General features: G+C 36.4%; 1 protein-coding gene and 1 pseudogene across 2 annotated transcripts in view; both read left to right on the plus strand.

The window, feature by feature from the left end:
* SMARCAD1 (SNF2 related chromatin remodeling ATPase with DExD box 1) overlaps nt 1-25,577 on the plus strand; it is an 84,011-nt gene that overhangs the window by 10,006 nt on the left and 48,428 nt on the right. For both annotated transcript variants that reach the window (XM_007999287.3, XM_007999288.3), the window contains exons 3-6: nt 9,147-9,324; nt 17,166-17,334; nt 20,195-20,261; nt 24,119-24,219. In XM_007999287.3, coding sequence (XP_007997478.3) covers nt 9,147-9,324; nt 17,166-17,334; nt 20,195-20,261; nt 24,119-24,219 — 515 coding nt within the window. The remainder of the gene's footprint in view (nt 1-9,146; nt 9,325-17,165; nt 17,335-20,194; nt 20,262-24,118; nt 24,220-25,577) is intronic.
* LOC103236676 (adenosine 5'-monophosphoramidase HINT1 pseudogene) lies at nt 6,002-9,140 on the plus strand (annotated as a pseudogene).

The following is a 25,577-nucleotide window of genomic DNA, read 5'->3' on the forward strand; positions in this document are numbered from 1 at the left end:
ATCTTAGATTTTGATGTGTTTTTGTTGTTGTCGTCGTTTTCTCTTTGACCCGAAAGTTGTTTAGAAACAATTTTTATGGGATTTTGTCCCTCTTTAAAAAATTTCCAACTGGCAGAAATTTTGCTTGCATATTTTTGTTAACATTTACTTCTAATTTCACTGTTTAGTGACCAGAGAATGTGGTCTGTAGTATATCTTCTTTGGGGGAAATCAGATTTTCTTTGTGGCCTAATATTAATTTCTGTAAAAATTCAAGGTGCTTGGAAAGAAGACATAATCTAAGTACAGATTTAATTATATGTCAAATAATAGATGAGTTTTATTATATCTTTGTTTTTCAAACTGTGGATCATTAACGTTTATTGTGTCATAAGATCAATTTCTTGGGTCCTGACTAAATATGTATAACTACAATTTTTAATGGAGTAGAACAAACAGAAAATTACCAAAGTGTATTACTTATAGTAAGAGCTTCTCACATTTTCTTTCAGTTACACTTGCAAATCTAACAATCTGTGTGCTTAGGATCATAATCTGAAATATGTCCCTTACAGTGGGTTTCAGTCAAAAATGTTTGAAAAACACTGTTCTATATCTTGTTTATTTTTGTGGTCTTGCTTTATTAAGAGCATGGAGAAAAGTTAATGCTTCGTATTTGTCTCTTGACTCTTTGCCTTATATATCCTGCAATGTTTATGCATTTCGTTACTAGTATGGAGTTGAGATAACGTCAGTTATATTTTTATTGTAGGTATAAAGTCTGTTTGGGTTTTACAGTTTTGCCTTGTTCAATATTAATTGCATGACTTTCTTTTCCTTTACGTTTTAATTAATTTTTTTTTTTTTTTTTTTTGAGACAGAGTCTTACTCTGTCCGCCACGCTGGAGTGCAGTGGGGTGATCTCTCTTACTGCAACCGCCACCTGGGCTCAACTGATCCTCCTGCCTCAGCCTCCTGAGTAGCTGGGACCACAGGCGTGCACCATGCCCAGCTAATTTTTGTATTTTTGGTGGAGACAGGGTTTCACCATGTTACCCAGGCTGGTCTCAAACTCCTGACCTCAAGTGATCCACCTGCCTTGGCCTCCCGAAGTGTTGGGATTACCGCGCCCAGCCTCCTTTATGTTTCACCCTTTCTTTTGGCTTAAATTTGAAATGGGATTTTTTTCCCTCATTTCATCTTAGAACAATGTATTAGAAACTACTCTTTAATCTTATATTTAGTGTATTACTTTTCTAGAGTATTTATTAGAGAGTTTGATTCATCTTTTGTTAGGATAGTGAAGGTATTTTCCTGTCTACTATGATATGCAAATTAAGACTACAGATTTTACAGTCTATTGTTTTGGTAATAACTCTTTTGAGACAGTGTCTCACTCTGTCACCCAGACTGGAGTGTGGTGGTAGGATCACGGCTCACGGCAACCTCTGCCTCCTGGGTTCAAGCAGTTCTCGTGCCTCAGCCTCCCAGGTAGCTGGAATTACAGATGTGCGCCACCATGCCTGGCTGATTTTTGTGTTTTTAGTAGAGACAGGGTTTCACCATGTTGACCAGGCTGGTCTTGAACTCCTGACCTCAAGTGGTCTCCCCACGTCGGCCTCCCAAATTGCTGGGATTACAGGTGTGAGCCATTGTGCCTGGCCGTATTTTGATAATCTTCTAGGAGGGCAAATATATGATGTGTTTTAGTTGGTATTTGAAGGAATTGTCTTGAAAATCAATTGCCATGTAAAGGATTGAACAGGGTAGAGCAATACATGATTTGAATATCGGAAATGGCAGGGATTTATAATTCTGTAGGACAGGTGTAAAGGTTTAGATGTTTTTTTATTTTGGGAGATTGCCTTTGTTTATGGATTATCAGATTAATTTAAACTATTTCTATGTGAATTCATAATCTCCCACTAGTGATTTTTTGTTTGAAGGAACCTTGATCTTGGACCATTGAAAACGTAAAACCAGTGGCAAGCTTGAGTGCTTGTTTTATGGTAGACTTAGATACGAGAATGGGTAAAGGGTACTGGATAAACTTGGGATATAAGATTGTCTTCTTTTATGCATACTACTCATACCACTAGTGGGAAATTTCATTTAGAATTACTCCCTAGGGCTATGGAGTCTTCCTGCGTATGCTGATGATGTAGGTTCCCATTACCTTTGGTAATAAGAAAGTATCTTTAAAACAAGTTAGCCTTTCCTATTGTTTTTATATGAAAGGACAGGCTGTTTTCTCTCCTGTTGATTTAGCATTTTGTGTATTCTCTCATTGCACAAATTACGCTTATAACATAGTTACTCATGTACAGGGCTACTTCACTCCTATTTCAAAAGGGCAAGTTGAACTGTAACTTGCCATTGTTTTCCTTTAATATCCCCCACCTCTTGGTACAATGCCTTAAACACAGACCATATTCAGCATATGTCAGAATTGAATAGTAGCAGGTGTCTTTTCTTTATAACTGTTTCTGCTTTTCCCTGTTCTTTCCTCTGTTTTTGTAGTTTTCTTTTTTGCTTCCTGTCTCCTTTATGGTACTACTTAAAAGTGCTTATTTGCTTTGAATTAAAAAGCATCATTGCAGCAGAAATATCTTTTTGGCCATTAACTCTTAGCTATTTTGCTATTGCTTACTTCTAAAAATAGTTCAAATAAACAAATCTTGTGTTCAGCACTATTCTAATTCTGATTATTGACTATATCAGTAAGTTCATATAAACAGCTTTTACTGTATCCCGTCAGTTTCCTTTATTTATTTATTTATTTTTATTTTTATATTTTTGAGACGGAGTCTTTCTCTATTGCCCAGGCTAGAGTGCAGTGGCGTGATCTCAGCTCGCTGCAGCCTCCGTCTCCCAGGTTGAAGCAATTCTCCCACCTCAGCCTCCCAAGTAGCTGGGGCTACAGGCATGTGCCACCACACCTGGCTAATTTTTGTATTTTTAGTAGAGACAGGGTTTCACCATGTTGGCCAGATTGCTCTCGAACTCCTGACCTGAAGTGATTTGCCCGTCTTGGCCTCCCAAAGTGCTGGGATTATAGGCATGAGCCACTGCACCTGGCCCTCATCAGTTTTCAGAGTGTGGTCTGTGAACTTTTCAGTGTTCCCTGAGGCCTTCTGAGGGTGTCCACAAGGTCAAAACTACTGTCATAATAATATTAAGACACTGCTTGCCTTTTTCACTAGATTGATATTTGCACTCATGGTGCAGAAGCAATCATAGGTAAAATTACTGGTGCCTTAGCACCAGAGATCAAGGTGAGGCTCTAGACTGTTCTAGTAGTCAGTTTTTCTTAAAATTGTGTAAATGCTGGTTTCACTTAAAGAGTCTTGATGAAGCAGTAAAAATTAGTAATTTTTTTTAAATCTCAACTTAAGAGATGTCTTTTTAGTATTTTGTGAAACAAAATGTGAAGTACACGTTACCGTATACTGTACAGCAGTGATCTCAAGGGAAGACATTTGAGCAGTTGCTTTGCACTAACCAGTCACTTTTCTTTCCCAGAACACTGATTCACAAAGTATAGTTCTACAAACCTAGGAATTTGGCAGATGTTTTCTCAAAATGAACAAAGTGGTACAAAGAAAACAACACAGTATGTATTGCCAGTGATAAAACCCCAGTTTTCAAAGGAAAGTTTGAATTTTGGAAAACTAGTGTCCACAGCTGTGAGTTTGACAGCTTCCAGATACTTAGACATTTCTGATAAGATCAATGGTGATACTAACCAAAGTAATTTTTTAATATAATATCATGAAATATGTCAACATTTGGAAAATGAAAGATGTGTATTACTCAGTGAACCGGTATTTTCCAAATGACCAAAGCACAGTGTTGGGAAATAATACATGGTTAACGGTTTTAATGTAGTAGAATGCAAAATGTTTTTTCTTATGGTTCCTGATTCCACATTGCAACTAACTCTAAGAAGTTACCACTTGTCAAGTTTGGGTTTAGTATCAAAGAAAAATATTCACAATAATCTAAAAAGGCTATGAAAGTACCCCCTCCCTTCTCCAACTACTTTGTGAGGCATATTTTTTTCATAAAATGAAATGAAAATAATATATTGCAACAGATTAAAGGTAGAAACAGATACGAGAATCCAACCATCTTGTATTAAACCTGAGATTTTGATAAATATAGTGTCACTCATCTGACTAAATAAATTACTTGTGGTGGGGATATATAGTTTTCATGAAGATGTTGTAGGGGAGCCAGAGATCACTTCCAATTCCCCTTTAGCTCTTATATGGGCTCTTTTGGCTGAATCTAGAAACCAGATCAACACCAGGAAGATTACAAAAGAAAAGCATACCATTTTATTAGGTTTATATGTACATGGAGATCTACCCGAGAGAAATCAGAAGAACTGACCAAAACAAATGCTTTTTTACTTTTTAGACAAAGAACAATAAATTTGAGAAGAAATGATAGGCCAAAGGGGATCTGGCAATGGGCAGCAAACTTTTAGGGGAGTCACTAGGAGACATGTGGGGGGTGTGAAACTGTTGGAAAGTAAGTGTTACTTTGGTAAATATATTTAATCAGGTCTGTTGCAACCCCGAATTCTCAGTCAGTGGTGATAAGGGCTATAGTTTCGCCTTGGTACAGGGAGGGTACCCCTCCCAGAGAAGCCTCCTTGACTTGCTGCATGCAAGAAGAGACGAGTCAGCTACCCATTTCTGCAACTACAATTTCTCAGGTGTTGTCAATTCATATCAATGGTTGGGCATATTTCAAAATGACATCTTTCATGACTTCAGTATATTATGTTAATATGTGAAATGTTTGGTTTTAGATAAATAAATATTTAAACGTTCACTTTTAATTTTATTTTCAAGTATGGTAAGTATCAGAAATACAACTGACTTAAGGAAAAATTCTTTGGGACTTAGAGTACGAAGGGGTTCTGAGTTGAAGAAATGTTGTATCATAGCTTTCCCTCACCGCCCCCCCCCCCCCCCCCCAGTTATACTATTTCTTCTGTTAATCACTTGCCAAGCAGGCTGTGAGGATGGCACTTGGTTCAGTACAGTGTACATGTTTAATGTATATATTTTGAGACTATATTATTACATATCTGATAAGTGCTAAGTAGTTAAATACATAATGGGAAGTAAGCCAAATTTATTTTTTTTCTGTGTTCTTTTTCTGTTCTGTTAACTAAGCATATTAAAGGTTAATTTTAAAAATGAGGGCTGGGCATGGTGGCTCACGCCTGTAATCCCAACATTTCAGGAGGCTGAGGTGGGCGGATCACCTGATGTCAGGAGTTTGACACTAGCCTGGCAAACATGGTGAAACCCTGTCTCTACAAAAAACACAAAAATGAGCCAGGCGTGGTGGCAGGCGCCTGTAATCCCAGCTACTAGGGAGGCCGAAGCAGGAGAATCACTTGAACTCAGGAGGCAGAGATTGCAGTGAGCTGAGATCATGCCACTGCATTCCAGCCTGGGCGACAGAGCAAGACTCCATCTCAAAAAAAATAAAATAAAAATGTGTATGTCTTCACCATGTATTTTGTACTATAGTCTGTGTAAGGGAGAAAAACAAAGAAAAGGTCAATAAAAAATCATGTTCAGAATGTTCTAGTTCTCCTAATCCTCACTAATAAAATATTAGGCCCCCCCACAGGTGAAAAGATTGTTCTTCATTTTTGGTCTGCAGTCCAATGCTCTACTCCCTCCTGTCTTCATTTTTAATAAAGAGGACGTGGTGGCTCACATCTGTAATCCCAGCACTTTGGGAGGCTGAGGCGTGTGGATCACAAGGTCAGGGGTTTGAGACCAGCCTGGCAAATACGATGAAACTCCATCTCTCCTAAAAATACAAAAATTAGCTGGATGTGGGGGCGGGCACCGGTAGCCCCAGCCACTCAGGAGGCTGAGGCAGAAGAATCTCACTTGAGCCCAGGAGGTGGAGGTTGCAGTGAGCTGAGATCACGCCACTGCAGTCTAGCCTGGATGACAGAGCGAGACTCTGTCTTAAAAATAAATAACCTTTCGAGCCTCTACCCTGTCCGCCGCGCGTTAGAGAGGCCAAGACGGCCGATGAGATTGCCAAGGCTCAGCCTGGTGGCGACACAATCTTCGGGAAGATCATGCGCAAGGAAATACCAGACAAAATCATTTTTGAGGATGACCGGTGCCTTGCTTTCCACAACGTTTCCCCTCAAGCACCAACACATTTTCTGGTGATACCCCAGAAACATATATCCCAGATTTCTGCAGCAGAAGATGATGATGAAAGTCTTGGACACTTAATAATTGTTGGCAAGAAATGTGCTGCTGATCTGGGCCTCAAGGGTTATCGAATGGTGGTGAATGAAGGTTCAGTTGGTGGACGGTCTGTCTATCACGTTCATCTCCGTGTTCTTGGAGGTCGGCAGATGCATTGGCCTGGTTAAGCACATTTTGGGGATAATTTTCTCTTCTCTAGGCAATAATGAAGTTAGGCAAGTTGCAGTGTGTTAAGTAACACACTTATTTTTGCCTGTGTATGGAGCGATTCAAGAAATAACTTTAAACCACATACATAATAAAAGACATTGTTGCATGGCTAAATAAGTAAAAATAGAGTTTTTAAGGAAAACTGGACAATTCATTTTCTCGTTGCCTTTTTTTTTTTTTTTTTTTTTAAGACAGAGTTAAGCTCTTGTTGTCCAGGCTGGAGTGCAATGCTGCCATCCTGGCTCACTGCAGTCTCTGCCTCCCGGGTTCAGGTGATTCTCCTGCTTCAGCCTCCCAAGTAGCTGGAACTGCAGACGCACACCACTACTCCCGGCTAATTTTTTTTTTTTTTTTTAGTGGAGACAAGGTTTCACCACCTTGGCCGGGTTGATCTTGAACTCCTGACCTCAGGTGATCCACCCACCTCGGCCTCCTAAAGTGCTGGGATTACAGGCGTGAGCCACCGCACCCGGCCTCTCATAGCCTTTCTAAAGTGTCAGAAAGTAGGACTTTGTCATTTAAGTGTTCAATTGACATGCATTAGCTTTAGTTCCCATTTTTGATACAGTAAAGATCTAAATTTTTAGTTATATGTATTTTTAGATTTGTGATTATCAGGAACACTTTGTAAAATCAGAGTCTAAAGTACCTCTATACTTACTGTATAGGAGTTTGGACTGTAATTTTGTTACTTTGTATGTGATGATTATATGTAGGTTTCTTCATGTTTGTCGCAATTAACATGGCTGTGACTTATTCCAATACAGAGTTGTTTGCTCAACTTGCATGCAATGTTTATAAAATTGTTCCTTTGGGAAAAAGTATGATTTGCTTTTTGCTATTGTTCCTAGGACTTCTTTGTAGGAAATAGAGAAATGTTTGTGTTTTGGTTTTCTCCAGAGCAAATAGTAGTTGTGTAGTACTTGGTTATTGTTACAGGTTGAGTATCCCTTATCTGAAGTTCTTGGGACCAGAAATGTTTCTCATTTTAGATTTTGGAATATTTGCATATACATAATGAGATTGGGAATGGAACCCAAGTCTAAACACAACTGATCTGTATTTCACATACACCAAGTTTGTGCATGAAACGAAGTTTTTACAGCATTTTTGATTATATGAGATCAGATGTGGAATTTTCCACTCTTGGAGTCATGTCAGTTCTCAAAAGATTTCAGATTTTAGAACATTTTTTATTTTGGGTTTTTGGATCAGAATGTTCAGTCTGTATTTACAGATATGGCTCGTGAGCCTCAGTAATGATCATTATAATTTAGTGTTACAATTTAATGGAGGTGACTAAGAGTTTTAGGGTATAACAGTTCAGACTTTTGGACTTGGATTTCAGATCTGCTTTCTCCTGTATGACTTTGGGCAAGTTGCTTTTTCTCTCAGGGTTTATTTCTCTCACGAGGGATATGTGTCCCTCGTGATTATTGTAAAGATTAAATGTTTGTTATATTTGAAGATTTGCTAATGACCTATGAGAGAGTTAATGACAGCTATCATTTTTAACCTTTGCACTAAAGATTCAACTGATTATTGCTTTTTAAAATTAATTTCCCAGACTAGGCACTATGTTTACTTTAATATGACTCCCTTCAATCTGATCCTTTCCTCCTAAAATATGTAAGGGTAAATGGTGGTTTTATTGGGAAAAGGGAAAGTAATATTGGAATTCACCCCTTGGAGAGAAGAGATCTTGGTGTAATACTTTATTGACCTGTTTTGAACAGACAGATGATACCAGTCACACTAGTTTTCTAGAACTTCCATAACAAAATGCTACAGATTCGGCGACTTAAATTTATTTTTCACAATTCTGGAGCTTAGAAGTCCAAGATCAACTTGGCATGTGTTTTCTTCTTAGGCTTCTTGGCTTGTAAAGTGATCTCTTGACTGCCTTGTCTTCAAATGGCCTTTCCTTCTTTTGCATCCCTGGTGTATCTCCCTTTTCTTAAAAGGACATCAATCATATTGGACTCAAGAGCTCATCCTGTAGGCCTCATTTTAACGTAATCCTTTTGAGGGTCCAATCTCCAAATACAGTCACAAAGAATAGGGCCCACGTGACCTCAATTAAACCTTAATTACCTTTTTAGAGGCCTTATCTCCAAATACAGTTACATTTTGAGGTATGGTGATTGGGACTTATGAATGATGAGGAGGAGTACACAGTTCAGCCCCTACACCACGTAAACATAAGAGCTAATGTTAGTGGGATGCTGGCTATGTGCCAATTACTGAACTAAATGCTTTGCATATATAATCTGATTTTATATGCATATTAACTTTGTGATTATTAGTATCTGTTTTACAGAGGAGGAAATCAAGGCTTAGAGAAATTAATAAGATGAAGAGCTGGGATTGAAATTTTTGGGCTATGGTGTTCATGCTGTCTCAAGCAAAACCTAAGTGCTACAAAAGCACAAGAGAAAAGGATTAGAATATAAAACACAAACCTATGTTTATTTTGCAATTTCCAGTGAAGTCTTGTTAGTAAACAACCTGTGAAACAGAAAATTTAACACCAGCCCTGGTTGGCGATTAAGTTTTTTCTTTAAAAGGTGGTGGGAATTTTGGTTTTTAGGTTGGAAACAATGAATGAAATTTGAGATTTTAGCACATGATTGTAATTAACAACAGATTTGTTTTCCAGTTGCTGAAAACATTTTTCTCCTTTTTATTCTCTTGCAGAAGATTCTAGTGTTCCAGAAACTCCAGATAATGAGAGAAAAGCAAGTATATCATATTTCAAAAATCAAAGAGGAATACAGTATATTGATTTGTCTTCTGATAGTGAAGATGTCGTTTCCCCAAATTGCTCCAATACAGTTCAAGAGAAAGCATTCAGCAAAGATACAGTGATTATTGTGTAAGCTGATTAATAGATTTATTGTATTTGCATGTGTACAAGATTTTCCAAGGAAAACCCTACCTAATTTGAGATATTTTGGTGACTTCCCTTTTTTTTTTTTTTTTTTGCCCTACCTGCCTTTCTTGGCCACATCTTGGTTATTTTCTCTAACTTATAGATGTGGAGAGGTACAATGTGTGTGTTTTCTGGATAACAGTGATTTTTTTGGGGGGGTGGAGGAGGTGGGGTTAACAGTGATTTTGAGAGCAGATACTTAATTTCCTTATTATAGAAGTTTAAAAGAATTATTTAATCAGTACCTTTGATCACATATAACTGCTTTATGATTTATTCTTCAGTCCATGAATCAAGTCATTTTAACATGTTTATTGGAAACACTCTGAGCTAGACACTGTTTTATGATTAGGAATATAACAGTGAACAAACCATCCCCAGCTTCCTTTCTGCCCTCACACAGCTTATATTCTAGTCAGATAGAAAAGTAATAAATGAAAGCTATAGTATGTCAAAAGGTAAGTATTATGGGCAAAGGGAAGAGGAATAGGGAGCTAGGGTCAGGGAATGGTTTCTTTTTTTTTCTTTTTTTCTAGACATGCGGTCTTGCCGTGTTGACCAGGCTGCTCTTGGACTCCTGGCCTCAAGCACTCATGCCATCTCGGCCTCCCAAAGTGCTGGGATTACAGGCGTTAGACACTACACCTGGCTCAAGGGTCAGGGAATGGTTTCTAAAGAGCATGGTCAGAAAAGCCTCAATTGAGAAGACAGTGCTTGATTAAGAAGATAGTGCCAGAACAAAGACATAAAGGGAGTGAGAAAGTGAACCATGTAGATGTAGGGGAAAGAGTATTCCAGGCATTGGGAATATCATGTTCAGTGACTGTATTATGCCTAGTGTTTTGAGGGAGAGACATGATGCAGAGTGAAGGATCTGAAGTCATATCGTAAATGATGAAATGAAGGATGGGCTTCATCACATTAGTTCCATAGGCTGTTTGGTTTTCATTCTGACTGAGATGGGAATTCCTGGGAGAATGTTGAACCGAGAGGTAAAATTATCTGAGTTAGTTGTTTAAAAGGTCTTAATGACTGTAAGGGAGCGGTAGTAAAAGCATAAATATTGTTGTGATAAGCCATCAAAAAATGATGGAGACTTAGATGAGGCTAGTGCCTGTGGTAGGGATAATAAGTGGTTAGATTCTGGAATATACTTTGAAGGTGAAGCAAGAGAGGATTTGTTGCTGGGGATCATGTGGATTGGGAGATAAAGGAGTCAAGGATCATCCTAAGATTTTTGGACTGAGCGTACTGGAAGGATGGAGTTACTAGGTACTGAGATAAAGGTGGCTTTCTGGTGTGGGTGGGCAAACACCTTTTGAAGGAAAGTTAGCAATTCATTCTTGAACATGCTGTGATTGGGAACACTCCTAGACATCTGAATAGAGATGTCAAGTAGGTATAATTAGGTTTGGGACATTTGAGTTCTGGGGAGAGATTACATGTCTGAATTTACTAGTTGACAGAGTATTGGTTTGCTATTTAAAGCCATATGATTAGATGAAATCAGTGTAAGGGACACTAGTACAGTATGGCTGAAGAAGGGAAGTCCTCTTGGTTGAAATACTGAGGCTAGGGGAACTCTGGATTTTTAGGGTCAGGGAGATGAGAAGAAACTTGTAGAAGGTTCTAAGAAGGAGCAGCCATTGAGGTAAAAGGCTACACGGTCTTGTAGAAGTTAAGTGAAGATAAAGTGTTGTAAGAAAGAGCAAGAGATCAGGACTGTCTACTTCTGATAAGATGAGGACTTCATCTTAAAATGAACTTTTCACATGAAGCTGTGATAAACATGCCTCATTCTGAAATTTACTCCAAGATAAAATGTAGGGAAGATCCTGCATGGTTAACCCTGAGGAAAATTGGCATATTTTGGGAAAATTGTAGAAAAATTGCAAAAAAGTAATGCATTATCAACTCCCACAGTCTTTTCAGAATTACCCATTGTTAGCATTTTCCGACAATTGCATTGTCACTTTCTTCGTAAACAGCAATTATTACTGAACACTTTGCCTGTAGTATTTTCTCATTTATCTCCTAAAAACAAGGTCATTCATTCATTTGCATATTAACAGTAATATTTCAAACCCAGAAATACCAGTTAACACTAATACAATACTATTATCTTATACACATTTCATATTTCATTTTGCCAGTTGTACCAATAATGTCCTTTGAGCATTGCTACTCAAAATACTGATTTATAAATGAGGAATATGTCTTAGAATGCAAATCAGGTACTGATTCCTTCACCAAGAATATTTGCAGTGAAAAAAAAAAAGACAACTGAAGTAAGCAATGTGCTCAGTAACGTAGTTGTTTACGTTCTGTTGCTTGTTCCTTATGTTGTCATGGACAGACTACAGTTGGAGAACTAGCAGTCAGTCCCTGGACCGTATTTTCAGTAGTACTTTGTAGTAATTTTTTTTTTTTTTTTACATTGGATTTAGTTTGTCATGTCTCTTTAAACTCATTTACTCTGAAACTATTTCTCAGTCTTTTTTTGTTTCTCAGGATACTGACCCTTGAAGATAATAGGCCAGGCTTTTTTAGGATCTTTCTAAATTTGGGTTTAATGTTTCTTCATGGTTAAATTTAGGTTAAGTGGAAAGGATAGTACATACTATTAACTAAATGATCTTGTGTCCTCAGTGTGTCATAGCACCCTGAGGCATGTGTCAGGAGGCACATGATATCCATTTGTCCCATTATTGCTGAACTTTGATGACTCAATTAACGTGGCCCCTGCTAGGTTTCGTCTATCAAGTTACCATTTTTCCCTTTGTAATAGATAAGTTATCTGTGGAGAGATATTTTGAGACTGGGTAATAGTCCTATTCCCTAGCCAGCTTTCACTCAGTAGTTTTAGTATTTATTGATTTTTGCCTGATTAATTTATGATAATGATGGTTGCAAAATGATGGTATACTAACCAGTGTTCTAGACCTTATACTTGTATTTGGTAGTCTGTAAAGAAATGTTCCCTTTTCTCCCCATTTACACATTTATTTATGTGGTGCAATAAATATCAAAATGAAATTATATATGTGTACTTATTCAGTGGTTTATAATTTATTACTGTTATTCTTCATTTTGGTGCACAAATTTCTCAGTTTTGACAGATGAGGGCCCCTTCAAACAGGCTGTTGTGTTTGTGTGAGGGATTCCTATCATTTTCCTTTCTGGAAGAAGGTATTCCAGACTTGTACTTCTCCTACCTCAAGCCTGAAATTAAAATTAGCTATTTCTCCAAGTAGTTCTGGTTCTTTTTAGTAGGAAATGATACTCGGAAATCGAGAAACTTGTTTTGTGTTCTTTCTTTGCTGCCGATGAGGTAGGAATTAATGTCACTGCCCTTTCTGCGGAAGGACCTAGGAAATACTGGGGTGTAGGGGGTTGGAGTTAGGGAGAGAGAAAAAGAAATATGTGAAAATATGTGTGTGTGTGTGTTTTTTAATCATTTGTTTATAATGATACTGATAATTCTAATCTGTCACTACAGGGCTTTTCTTTGCCTCTCATTCTGTGTTGTCTTCTGACAGTGAGAACCCTGACGTCTACCAGTGTCAGTGTATTTACTAATCTGCTCAGTCATCAAGTATGCATAAAATAGTTTTAGAATAGCTACACCCATACTACTTGACCATTAAGCCCACTAAGTAGAGTTTAAGATTTGTTTATAAGTTTTATTTTTGTCTTTAGATTGAGGGTATACAGTCAGTGCACTTGGATTATTAATTAATTTAAATGTTTTGTTATTCATTTGAAATACCCTTAATTAGTTTGTATTCCTTTTAGGGTTTTTTCCTTGTTCTTTTCTTTTAAATTTTACTTTCAAATTTTTAAAATATGAATAAGATTCCAAAAATCAAAACTTTACAAAGAATATACTCAAGAAAAGTATCACTCCCTCACTCTCTTTCCTATCCCTTCTCCTTTCAAACCTTAGAACTAATCAGTTTGTTTAGTTTATTGTCATACTTTCGTGTATTTTTTTCTTGTTTCTTACACAAAAGATAGCATACTACTTGTGTGTATATTCATTTGTTCTTTATTTACTTAGCATTTATGTATGTATCTCCTGGAAATCATATCAGTTCTAGAAATTTTTACTATTTTTTGCAGCTCCATAGTTCTACATCGTGTGAACGTTCCTTATTTTACTCATTCATTCCCCATGTATGGGCATTTTGGTTATCAGTTTCTTAACCTCGACATTTATTGACATTTGGAGTCAGATAATTCGTTGTTGTGAGGCGCTGTCCTGTACGTTTAGGATGATTAGTTAAGAATCTCTGACATCACCCCACCAGATGCCAGTAGCATTTCCCTAGTCGAGACAATCAGAAATATCTCCAGACATTGCCATATATCCTCTTGCAGCAAAACTACCCCCTGCCCAACTTTGAGAACCCACTGATGTAGATGCTAGAAACTCTGGCAGTAGATAAAATCTCCTAGGAAGCATTCATAGACAAGAAAGAACTGAAGACAGAATCGTAGGCAGCTTCAGCAATTGAAGGTGAACAAAGGAAGAAGAGTCTGTTAAGGAGATTCAGAAGGACAGACTGAAAGGTGAAAGGAAAATTAGAAGTAACGTTGCAGAATCCATGAGGTGGGGGTGGGGCCAAATATTCAAGGGTATATTTGTCAACAATGTACAGGACAACAAAGGAAAACTTAGATAAGCTATGAAAAGTTTTTATTCCATTCAGCAGTTTAGAAGACATTATTGTCCTTAGAGCAGTTTCACTAAGTAGTTGTGCGAAAGAAATAAAAACAGTAAGTTTGACAACTCCATAAGAAAGGAGGTAGAAGATCAGTCTAATAAAATCTGTGAAGTAGAGGAGAATTGGCTTTTTTTTTTTTTTTTTCCTGCTGTGTCCATAGTGCCTGGAAACCCTGGCACATGGAATTAATTTGAATTAATTAATGCAGTTTTGAGCAGATTGCCGGCTGGGGAGGAAGAGCTTATGAAGAGAGAGAAGATTCAGGAGAAAGATAGTAGATAGTTAAAGCAGAGTCTTGTAGATGTAGAAAGGATTCAGGAGAAAGATAGTAGATAGTTAAAGCAGAGTCTTGTAGATGTAGAAAGGATTCAGGAGAAAGATAGTAGATAGTTAAAGCAGAGTCTTGTAGATGTAGAAAGGACTAGAATGCCTTAGTAGTGAGAGGGGACTTTGTCTTTAACAGGAAGGTACTTCTTTATCTTAGACTGGAAAAAAGAACAAGTGGTCAACTCTGTTGTTTTTACAGGTTTTTTTCTTTTAAAGTTTCAAGCATATAAGAAAATGAAGTAGTATATAATGAACACCTGTGTACCTTCCACCGGGATTTAACAGTTGTTTTCCATATTTGTTTATTGTGTCGTCTGTTACTATTTTTAGCTGAAGTGTTTTAAATTACGGACATCCCAGCATTTCTCCCTTATTACTGGTTATGTATCTGCCATCTATCAGTGAACAATTCTCTAGTATCATTTAATTTGCACCTTATGTTCAGATTCCATGTATTTTATAGCTGATTTTTTTTTAAAACCAAGACCTAAATTACATTTGGCTATTAGGCTTCAACTGTGTTAATCTAGAATGGGCCACTCCCCTTTTCTACTTCTCTAAAGAGATCAACTCTTTCCTCAGAAAAAATAGGTTTTTCTTTTTCTTTTCTTTCTTTTTTTTTTTTTTAAAGACAGAGTCTTGCTCTGTTGCCCAGGCTATAGTGCAGTGTTGTGATCTCGGCTCACTGCAACCTCTGCTTCCCGGGTTCAAGCGATTCTTGTGTCTCAGCGTCCCTAGTAGCTGGGATTACAAGCACTGCCACCCCGCCCAGCTAATTTTTTTAATTTTTAGTGGGTGGAGTTTCGCCATATTGGCCAGGCAGGTCTTGAACTCCATACCTCAGGTAATCCACCCGCATCAGCCTCCCAAAGTGCTGGGATTACAGGTGTGAGCCACCGCACCCGGCTGGTTTTTCTTTTTCTTCATGACATTATTTTCTATCACTTGTATTTCTTGTAATCTGGAAGATAAATCCAAGCCATGATGATCCTCATGGTCAACATCAATATTTAATACAACATGAGGCACGTGAATTTGTTAGATCAGTGAGTCTGATCACTGGGTAAGCCAGAAGAGTAAGTATCTTTGGTAAGCCAAAAGAGTAAATATCTTTGAAAGTGGTTATCCAGGGCAGGAATTATAAAGGAATTTCAACCTGAATGCCTTCATTTTCTCAGTCAGCTAAGAGGCAAAGTCAAGTAGGGAGCAGGGAATATAGAGAGGCATAATGAAAATTCAAAGTTGAGTACATCAGGAATGAGAAGTCTAGGTATAATAATGCAAAGGAAATACATGTGATTGTCTTCAAATTTTGAAGGACAGGCATAGTGATGAAGAGGTGATTGTCTTCAAATTTTGAAGGACAGGCATAGTGATGAAGGGGTGTATTTGCCTCGTTACTTTAGAGCAGTTTCTCAGAGCTGATCTCAGGAAGTCAACCTAGAAGCTTTTGAAATACATACTCTGGCTAGGCGCAGTGGCTCACACCTATTAGTCCAGCACTTTGGAAGGCCAAGGCGGGCGGATCACTTGAGCCTAGGAGTTCGAGACAAGCCTGGGAAACATGGAGAAACCCTGTCTGTACAAAAAACACAGAAAAATTAGCCAGGTGTGGTAGCAAGCACCTGTGGTCCTAGCGACTCAAGAGACTGAGGTGGGAGGATTGCTAGAGCCTGGGAGGCACAGGTTGCCATGAGCCAAGATGGCACCACTGCACAACAGCCTGGGTGACAGAGAGTGGAACCCTGTCTCAAAAAAAAAAAAAAGGCCACATATATTCCTGATCTTTGGGAATTTGCTTTTAGATGTTCTTAAGCATCACATATTGTGCCATAAAGGACACAACAGAAATAATGTAAGTACATATAGAGAAATTGCATATTCTGGTTATGTGTCTGAGAGAGCTATTCAGAAATAGAATTAGCAGCATAGCAAAGTCTGAGTTTGCTGATGTTAAGAATATACCTGAGTATAGACCCATCTTGCTTTCATTCTCTGGTCTCTAGCACTTATATTCATTTGTTACTATTCTAGTTCTGATCTCTAGAATGCCTACCATGTTTGAAAACCAAAATTTCAAAATGAGATTTTTTCGTCTAGGAAATAAATGAGTAAAATTTGACTCAAAATACCTTTTATAAAGGATAAACATATAAAGTTAAATCGAACAGGAATAAAGTTAGTTGTTGTAGAATAAATCCTTATATGAAATAAATGTTCTTTGTTTGCTCAGGAAATGTTTTGTTTCTGGCAGAGATTCCCTTATTGAATGGAACCATTCTGATTTTAGCAGTTAGATCCTGATCACACCTAGGTAGGCCTGAAAATTACTTTATCTTTGTATCTGTTCAATCTTCATAATTTCTCAGGAGCACCATAACTTCGTCTGATATGGAGAGTATTGGTGAAAGAAGATGAATAAAGAGGAAGTGGGCATGCAATAAATGTGTGCGAATCCTAACAAAATAAATACTAGAAGTTCCTTTTGTTCTTTTCCATCCCAGCTCAGGGTTGAGATTTTTTTCAGTGTATACTGACGTTGGTAATGTAGGTTTTTCACATAACTACACTGAAATGGAAAAAAAAGTTCCCTTTCTGACAAGTATAGATTACATTTACTATTGAAAAGAACTGCAGATGTGTTGTACTATGTATAGACATAGACAGTATAATGAAATAACATTAGTGATACGTTAAAAATGTTTTTTCCTCCTCTAAAAATATTTTTAGTTCTGAGCCATCCGAAGATGAAGAGTCCCAAGGCCTTCCCTCCATGGCACGTAGAAATGATGATATTTCAGAATTGGAAGACCTTTCGGAATTGGAAGATCTTAAAGATGCTAAACTTCAGACTTTGAAGGAACTTTTTCCACAAAGAAGTGACAGTGATTTACTTAAGGTTATATTCTTTTATAGTAATTGGTTGTTGTAGCTGTAATGATGATAAAATCTCTCCTGCATCCAGTGCTATAGTTAGTAGTGGATAGTCATTTTTCTAAAGATATCTTATGTTTGAAGATAACTATTAAATTTAAAGGAAGTAAATGCTAGAAATTTATTGAAAGTCTTAACTTTTTGATAGATGAGGTTATTCATTTGTAAATAATGCAGTAACTATAGCCTTAGTAGCAAACATAGGTTGTGAGTTTTTTTGTTTGAGTGTTTCTAAAATGCATAACCTCCCCATTTCCATTAGAAATACTCAGAAATGTCAGGAACCACTCCATAAAACTGTGACAAGCGTTTGCAGTGACATTTAGTGCCCTGAAGCCAGCAATGCTAAACACCCTACAGTACAAAGGACAGTTCTGCGTAACTAAGGATAGTCCTGCCAGTAGCACTCTTGCTGAGAAATACTGATTTAACTACAGAAACAAAGTAAAGGAGTATGGTTGAACTGTAAAGTGATGTTAAGGTATCTCTAATTATAAGAGTAAAAAAAAATTTGACCAGTTAAGTTTTAGGTAGAGAATAAATTTCTGAAGATTAATAAACAATCTATTCCTAGCTCTGTCACTTATTTGTTGAATTATCTTAGGGGAATCATTTAATTGCAGGTCCTTTGTATTTTCATCTTTGTATCTGTCATCGCTACTACCACTACCAGTTCTCCTCCCCACAATATGAGACTTAGGAGTTACCATATCTGTATGGACTAGGCACATAACTTTTAAGTGGTAACTATAGAGTACATACTCTTTTAGAAAGAGGTAGCTGCTGTCTGGCTCCAGCAGGACATGGCCATGTGAACTATCAGTGATAGCCCATTTTTACTGGATGCTCAGATTTTTCAAATAAAGCCATAAGGCTGGATTTTTGTTGAGGGTTGGTCACCACTTTAACAGCTATATTCCTATGCCTAAAATCAGCCATTTAAAATGTACAATTTAGTGGTTTTTACTATATTTATGAAATAATGCAACTGTCACCATAATCTTAGTACATTTCAATGATACCCAAAAGAAACCTTGTATCCATTAGCAGTCACTCTCCAGTTTCGTCACTCTCCAGTTTTCCTCTCTCTCCCAGCTCCAGGCAACCACCAATCTATTTTTTTTTTCCTTCCTATTATTGATATTTCTTATAAATGGGACCAAATATCTGATATTTTGTGACTGGCTGCTTTCACCTAGTGGAAGAGATTCATCGCTGTTGCAGCATGTACTTTGTTCCTTTTAATGCTAACTAATTTAAAAAAAGATAAAAATAAACATGCAGTTCAAGCCAAACAAAACATGTCTATGAACCATAGGTGGTCCTCTGCCTGCCAGTTTGAACTCTTAAGTGTAGATTACATTATTTTTATTCTATGTTATTTTTGACATGAGTCCACTGGATTTTTCCCCCACACCATTTTGATAACCGTCTTACTATTAGCTAAATGAAACTTTAGTGATATCTTGAGTCTGCATTTTCTGTGACAGCAGTGTTACTTGTCTGCTAATGTGATTCTTTTTATTTTTTTTAATGGAAACAAATGTAGACCCAAGGGCTAACATATTTTAAAGCATTAATAAAGAAAGAGCTTCCAATAGAATAAACATGGAGTATTAAAATATTTAACATAAAGGGCCAAATCTCAGTTTAAAAATACTTTCACTTGATTGCCAATTTTTAATGTAGTTCAAAGAGTTGTTTTTTCTTGTAAAAATATCTCTAATTTTGTAATTTTATTGGAAAAATAAGACTGATATGTATAATTTCCCTGCATGTTTCATTAATCAGTATCTGAAATTGGGAAATTTAGCATATCACACACTCCAAAGCAGAGCACTCTCTTGAGGTAATCTGTATTTCAAGTGATCCCCTTCAGTTCTAGAGATTTAAAGGTAATGTTTATAAATTACTCAACAAAAGGTTTTAAATCCATATAAAAGAATTCAAGAGGTTGTGAAATAGTTCTAGGCTTGCTAAGAATATGCTTTGGCTATTTTGAAAATGAAGAGGGGCCAGTAGGATATATCTGAGCCTCCAAGATTAGGAAAAATTAATATGGAAGAGAGCACTTTAATTTGAGGCTACTTGATTTAATACAAAAAGTACCTTGTTTAAAAGTAAGATCTTTTTAAAACTAACTCATTTGAAATATGGGAAACTATAACAGGAGAAAAATAGGGGATTTTAGTTTCTTCTGAAATCTAAAATTACTGAACAGTGTGTTAGAATAATGTCGTGCAAGTAATATATGCGTATGTTCTTGAAAAATTCAAACAATTCGGAAATAGAGTAAAATTTAAGAGCCCTTATCCCGTTTATCTTGAGCAGTGTTAGATTTTTTTAAAAGAGTAGAATTGTCCTTTTTCCCCTAGAAATTTAAAAATTTAAAAAAATATAAATAGATGTCAGTCTCCTCTTTCCCCTTTCTGTCTCCATCTGACACACACACGTACACAAATGTGAGCATGCACACACACGCACAGAGTGCCTACATGTTAAGTGTTAAGTAGGACATTTTGTGTAAAACTTTGTAATTAAAATAGAAAAAACCTGGAATATACTGTATATATGTGATTATATTTTAATTTTTCCTTTATAGTAAGGATGAGTCAACCTGATACATTGTAAAATACACTTAAAGTTCAGATCTTTTACGTAAAACAGATTTTCTGAAAATTTATCATAGGACTTAATGAACTTAAACTGTGACACACATACTTTCCTAACATGTTTATATTTAATATATTTGTTTTTGAATATTTCAGTAACAAACAGTTCTTAAAGTGCTGATTTAAAACATTAATCTTTTCTCGTTCTGTTAGTTGATTGAATCAACAAGCACTATGGATGGGGCAATTGCTGCTGCCTTGCTGATGTTTGGTGATGCAGGTATGCCTGACTTAATTTTAAGCCTTGTCGATTTATTGTTACATCATCATAATAGTACCTTCTCATTAATATTGCTCCACAGTTTATCAAACACTTTTATGAATTGTTATAGGAACCTGTGAGGTATTAATAGTTTCAGATTTTTTCCCTAGAAAGGAAAGAAGTTTCTCATTGATAATTTTACTGCTTTTCTACCAAATGTCATAACAGTGAAGTTTTGACAGGATATATTTTCTTTCTTTTTAAAGTATAATTTCTAGTTGCATTGTGGTTTTATTATAGGTTTACAAATCTTAGTAGGAACATAATGTCTTAGGGAAAGTTGTAGCTGGTAATCAGCATTTCTTCATTTAGTAAATATTTTTTCGTGTTTTGGGGCTTGGGATACAAAAATAAATGTATTTGAATGAGCTTGCAATATAGAAGCATGTCCAATTTTTTAATAATTTTTTTTTTAACTTGCACCTACCAAAAAAAAAAAAGTAAAAATCACCTGACCCTACTAAAAAAGTATTTAAAGTAAATAGTTAAAGCAAACCCACACTTCATTAACCACCCTTAAATTATAATCACCTTTTATGTCATTCTCAACTTTTTTCCTGCTTGTATACACTGGTATACAACACACATACATTAGGTTACAAAATGTAAATATATTGGTTTGCATCTTTTAAAAAATCATTTAATAATTTGTCATGGATAGCTTCACATTCTTCTGTGACTACCCACAGGATTAGTTTATTAACTGTTTCCCTATTAATTAGCACTTACATTTTCATTATTGTAGTACTAAAGTAAATGTCCTTATACGTAAATAGAACAAAGATTTATGTTATTTATGTAGGCTAAATTTCAAATTAGGATGCTAAAGCAAAGTGTATGCACATTTTAAATTTTAATATGTATTTCCATGTCCTTTTGTTAAAGGTTATGCCAGTTTATGCTTTTATCAACAGTATGTTTGTGAATGCTCATTTTTTCTAAGTGGATTCTTTCTACTTTTAATTTTTTTTAAGTTTAAAATATGTACAAAAATAGAAAACAGTATGTGTTCCCATGGACCCATCCATTCTTCAATAATTATCTACCTAATTTTTCTTCCACTAAGTGGATTGTATTTGAGTAGACGTCTACATAAGATTTTATTTTATCCATATGAAATATTTTAAATCTTTAATTTCCTCCAGTTTGAGCAAGGAGACAGTATTTTGTGGGTGCTACCTACGCAAAGTATCAAGATTCTTTTTTGTCTTCTATTTATTATTATTAGCTGTGTGACCATCAGCAGTGTTGCTGACTCTTCTGTCTTTGTTTCCTTAGCAGTAAAATAGTATATAATGCCAAACTCAGAGGTTGTTGTGAAGAACTAACAATGTATACTTCTTATTAGGGTGCCTGGTACATAGTGAGTACATACCAAGTGTTAGCAGCTATTTGTTTAAGGGTCATCTGATGATTAAAGAAAAGTTACAGGAGAATGTTACATTACTGCGTCCCTAGCACTTATTTTAAAAGCCTCTGAGCTAGGATTATGCCACTGCACTCCAGCCTGGGTGACAGAGCAAGACCTTGTCTCAAAAAAAAATAACCTCCTGAAAAATTACAGGCTCAGTGAACATTTGTTGAGCTACAAAATGCTTGGGAAGTTTTGCAGCTTCCCAATACATTCTTGCTCTCAGATTATCTCGTTAGTCCATAAACATTTCATTACAAACAGGTTGTGGAATTACTTTATTCCACAGTAGCATCTAATCTTTTTTCTCTTGAGCAATTCATCTTATTCAACTTGTTCATTAATTTCACAAATATTTATTATGCTGCTTTACTAGGTAGCACAGGCTGTAGCTGTGGCTTAGGTACTGAGGCTACATGAGGAAACAAAGTGGATACAACCTCTGCCCTCACAGAGTTTACAATCCTCACTAAATTTATTTGGCTTCAGCTGAGTTTTTTCTTACTCTTCCATTGTACTTCAGATTATTTCATTTAAAAAAAAATTGTTAAGTGGCAAATTACAAGGAAACAAAAATTTAGGATTTTCTTGTTTTTTAATTAAACTTCCATGCTGTGTCATGGAACAGACAGAACAATCTCATCAGACATCTTCATTTTCAGTGCAGTGTACTTTGTGGTAGTATATAGAATGACAGCTTTGTCTAACCTTGAAGATAAGGTTAATCTTCAATATACTATGTCTTTAAGACAGGAAACTATACTTGCCATTTTAGGACAGTTTTCAACAAAAGACCTTTTCAAATACCTGTAAGTGATCTTTAACAGATCTGCAAATTGTGACAGTTCACATTTTTTTTTTTTTTTTTTAACTACAAATTGCAGTCTTAATAGACAGCTATCAGCCTGCATATTAAACACTAGGGATGTTTTTGTGCTGTTTCTTTTGAAGTTTTTGTTTTTGAATATGAAATTACAGAAACAAAAAAATGTATATCCAAAGTTTTTTCACAAAGAGTATGAATTTATTGATATTGTCAGGAGTCTCTCTAGCTGTTCTGTTGTGTTCTTTTTTTATTTTTTATTTTGAGACAGGACCTCACTCTGTCACCCAGACTGGAGTGCAGTGGTGCAGTCTCAGCTCACTACAACTTCTGCCTCCCAGGCTGAAGTGATCCTCACACCTCAGCCTTCCAAGTAGCTGGGACTACAGGCATGCACCACCACGCCCAGCTAATTTTTGTTGTTTTAGTAGAGGTGGGGTTTCACCATATTGCCAAGGCTGATCTTGAACTTCTGAGCCCCAGCGATCCGCCCACCTCAGCCTCCCAAAGTACTGGGATTACAAGCATGAGCTCTGCACCTGGCTTCTGTTCTGTTCTTTTTAGGAAAGAATTCAGCATGTCTAGGTGATGTGGCAAAATTATCTGATTTGAAGCTTTTTTTTTCAGAATTAAAATATTACATTTAGAATATTGTGGTTAGTATTTGTACTGACAAGAATACTGTGCTTTAAAATGTTAATAACATTCCATTTTATTTTGTAATAGCCATGTTAATGAAATTTTTAAGCTGACACGTATGTATTTATTTCAACTTCATAGTTAGGGCTCTGATATAATTAATGCTGAAATCTTAAACCTTTGTAGTCTTTAGCAGGTGCTTTCATAGTAGCACAGCAATATGTCTGACAAATTTGTTCTCTGAAAGCAAAAGTATTTAAGAAATAGGTAAATGTATACAAAATGTATACGAGCATACATAAGTAGCATATGTAGCTCAAGTTTGTTGTCTTCCAGTCATGACAATGTGCAAATTTCCTGTTACTGCTGTACCCTGTGTTATATTCTCTTGTTTTTACATTAAAAGCATTTGTTGCTTAAGCTCTCTGTATCTCTATCCTCATTTGTGAAATAAAAATGTTACCTACTTTGTAGGTTTGTTTGTGAAAAGTAAATGAAACAATAGTTTATAAAAGACCTTGCGCAAAGCCTGGTATATAGTAGACACAGAAATTACTGGTTTCTGTGATGGTATTCAGATAACTTAAACTTGGTGGGGGTCAACTTTATTTCACTGCTCAACACTCAGCCACTGGGAAGAAACCCTCCCTCCTAATGTTGCTCTGTAGAATTACTCATTAATTTAGAAATATGTATTTTTAGATTAAATAATGTGATGGTTTATGAATATAGTATTACAGTGATTTCTACTTCTGAAAGACTGCAAAGAATGTTGACTTTTTTTTTTTCAATTCGGTCATATGTAGAACAACAAACACTGGGACTGATATCAAGAGAACTGTCTAGTAATTCATTATAATACATTTTTGCCTTTGTTTTACATTAAATTGATTTTTTTGCTGTTTCTGTGCAAAGTTTGAGTGTGCTGCTCTGCTTTAAAAGGTGGTGGGCCCAGGAAAAGAAAATTATCTTCTTCTTCAGAGCCATATGAGGAAGATGAATTTAATGATGATCAATCTATAAAAAAGACAAGACTGGATCATGTAAGTTTACATTTGAATTACAGTATCAAAATTGGCTGCTTAACTTTAGAATATGTTGAGTTTGTGGATATTATTAGACCTGAAAATCCACCTAAATGAATTCCTTTCTTTCACAACTAAGGGAATTTATGTCTACATTTAATTTGTGACTGTTTTTGCTTTTTAATTTATCCAGTATGAAGCCTGTTTAAGCACAGACTATTTTGTGTCTGTGGATATCAGACCTGAAAATTTGTCTAAATGAATCATTCTTTTCTTTCACAACTAAGCCAGATAATTTATGCTTCTATATAATTTGTGACTGTTTTTGCTTTCTTTTAAATTTATCCAGTATTAATTGCTTATCTCTGCCCTCTTCATTACATTGGGTTCTCTGAACTGTGTGTGTATTAATCTCCAAATTTCCCCTTTTTATAAGGACAACAGTCAGATTAGGTCCCGCTCTAATGACCTCATTTTAACTTGAATATCTCACTAATGACCCTGTCTCCAATAAGGTCACATTCTGAAGTACTGGGCAGCAGGACTTCAACATATGAATTTGGAGGGGACACAACCCATAATAGTGGTGTTTCCCGAAGCAGGTAGATAGGGAAGGCAAATTCATACTTAGAGTAGGTTATCTGTTACTGTGTCTTTCATGATGAATTATGAAGGTCTAATCATCCTGCCGTCAGACAGTTGACTGAATCTCCCAAGGAATGGTGCTATAATGGGGACTCATTGTTGGCCTCTGTTCCTTGCAGGTTAAGCACTGACCGTAGCAGTAGCCAGATTAATCTTGGTGTAGAAAGTCTTACCTTGTTGACTTGCATGCACAGACTCAAACCCAGTTGCCATGGCCATTTGTAAATGGGCCTATTGAGCAGGCATTCAAGTGGCTGTGGACTTAACTGGTGTTCACAAAATGGGTGATCTTGTATACCTGATCTTTAAAAATTTTCTCTGCCACATGTGCACCCTTGGTTGAACATTCACATGAATACCATTATCCTTGTATTCTATTCTCAGTTTACCTTCTTTTTTTGTTTTGTTTTTGAGACAGAGTCTCACTCTGGCCCAGGCTGGAGTACAGTGGTGTGATCTTGGCTCACTGCAACCTCTACCTCCTGGGTTCAAGCAATTCTCGTGCCTCAGCCTCCCGAGTAGCTGGGATTACAGGCATGCAGCACCATGCCCAGCTATTTTTTTTTTTTTTTTTTTAATTTTTTTGTAGAGATGGGTTTACACCAAGACCAGGCTGGTCTTGAACTCCTGACTTCAAGTGATCCACCCACCTAAGCCCCCCAAAGCACTGAGATTACAGGTGTGATCCACCACGCCTGGCTGTATTCTCAGAATAACTTATATTCTGAGTT

Source organism: Chlorocebus sabaeus, chromosome 7, assembly GCF_047675955.1.
Source record: "Chlorocebus sabaeus isolate Y175 chromosome 7, mChlSab1.0.hap1, whole genome shotgun sequence".
Taxonomy (NCBI): Eukaryota; Metazoa; Chordata; class Mammalia; order Primates; family Cercopithecidae; genus Chlorocebus; species Chlorocebus sabaeus.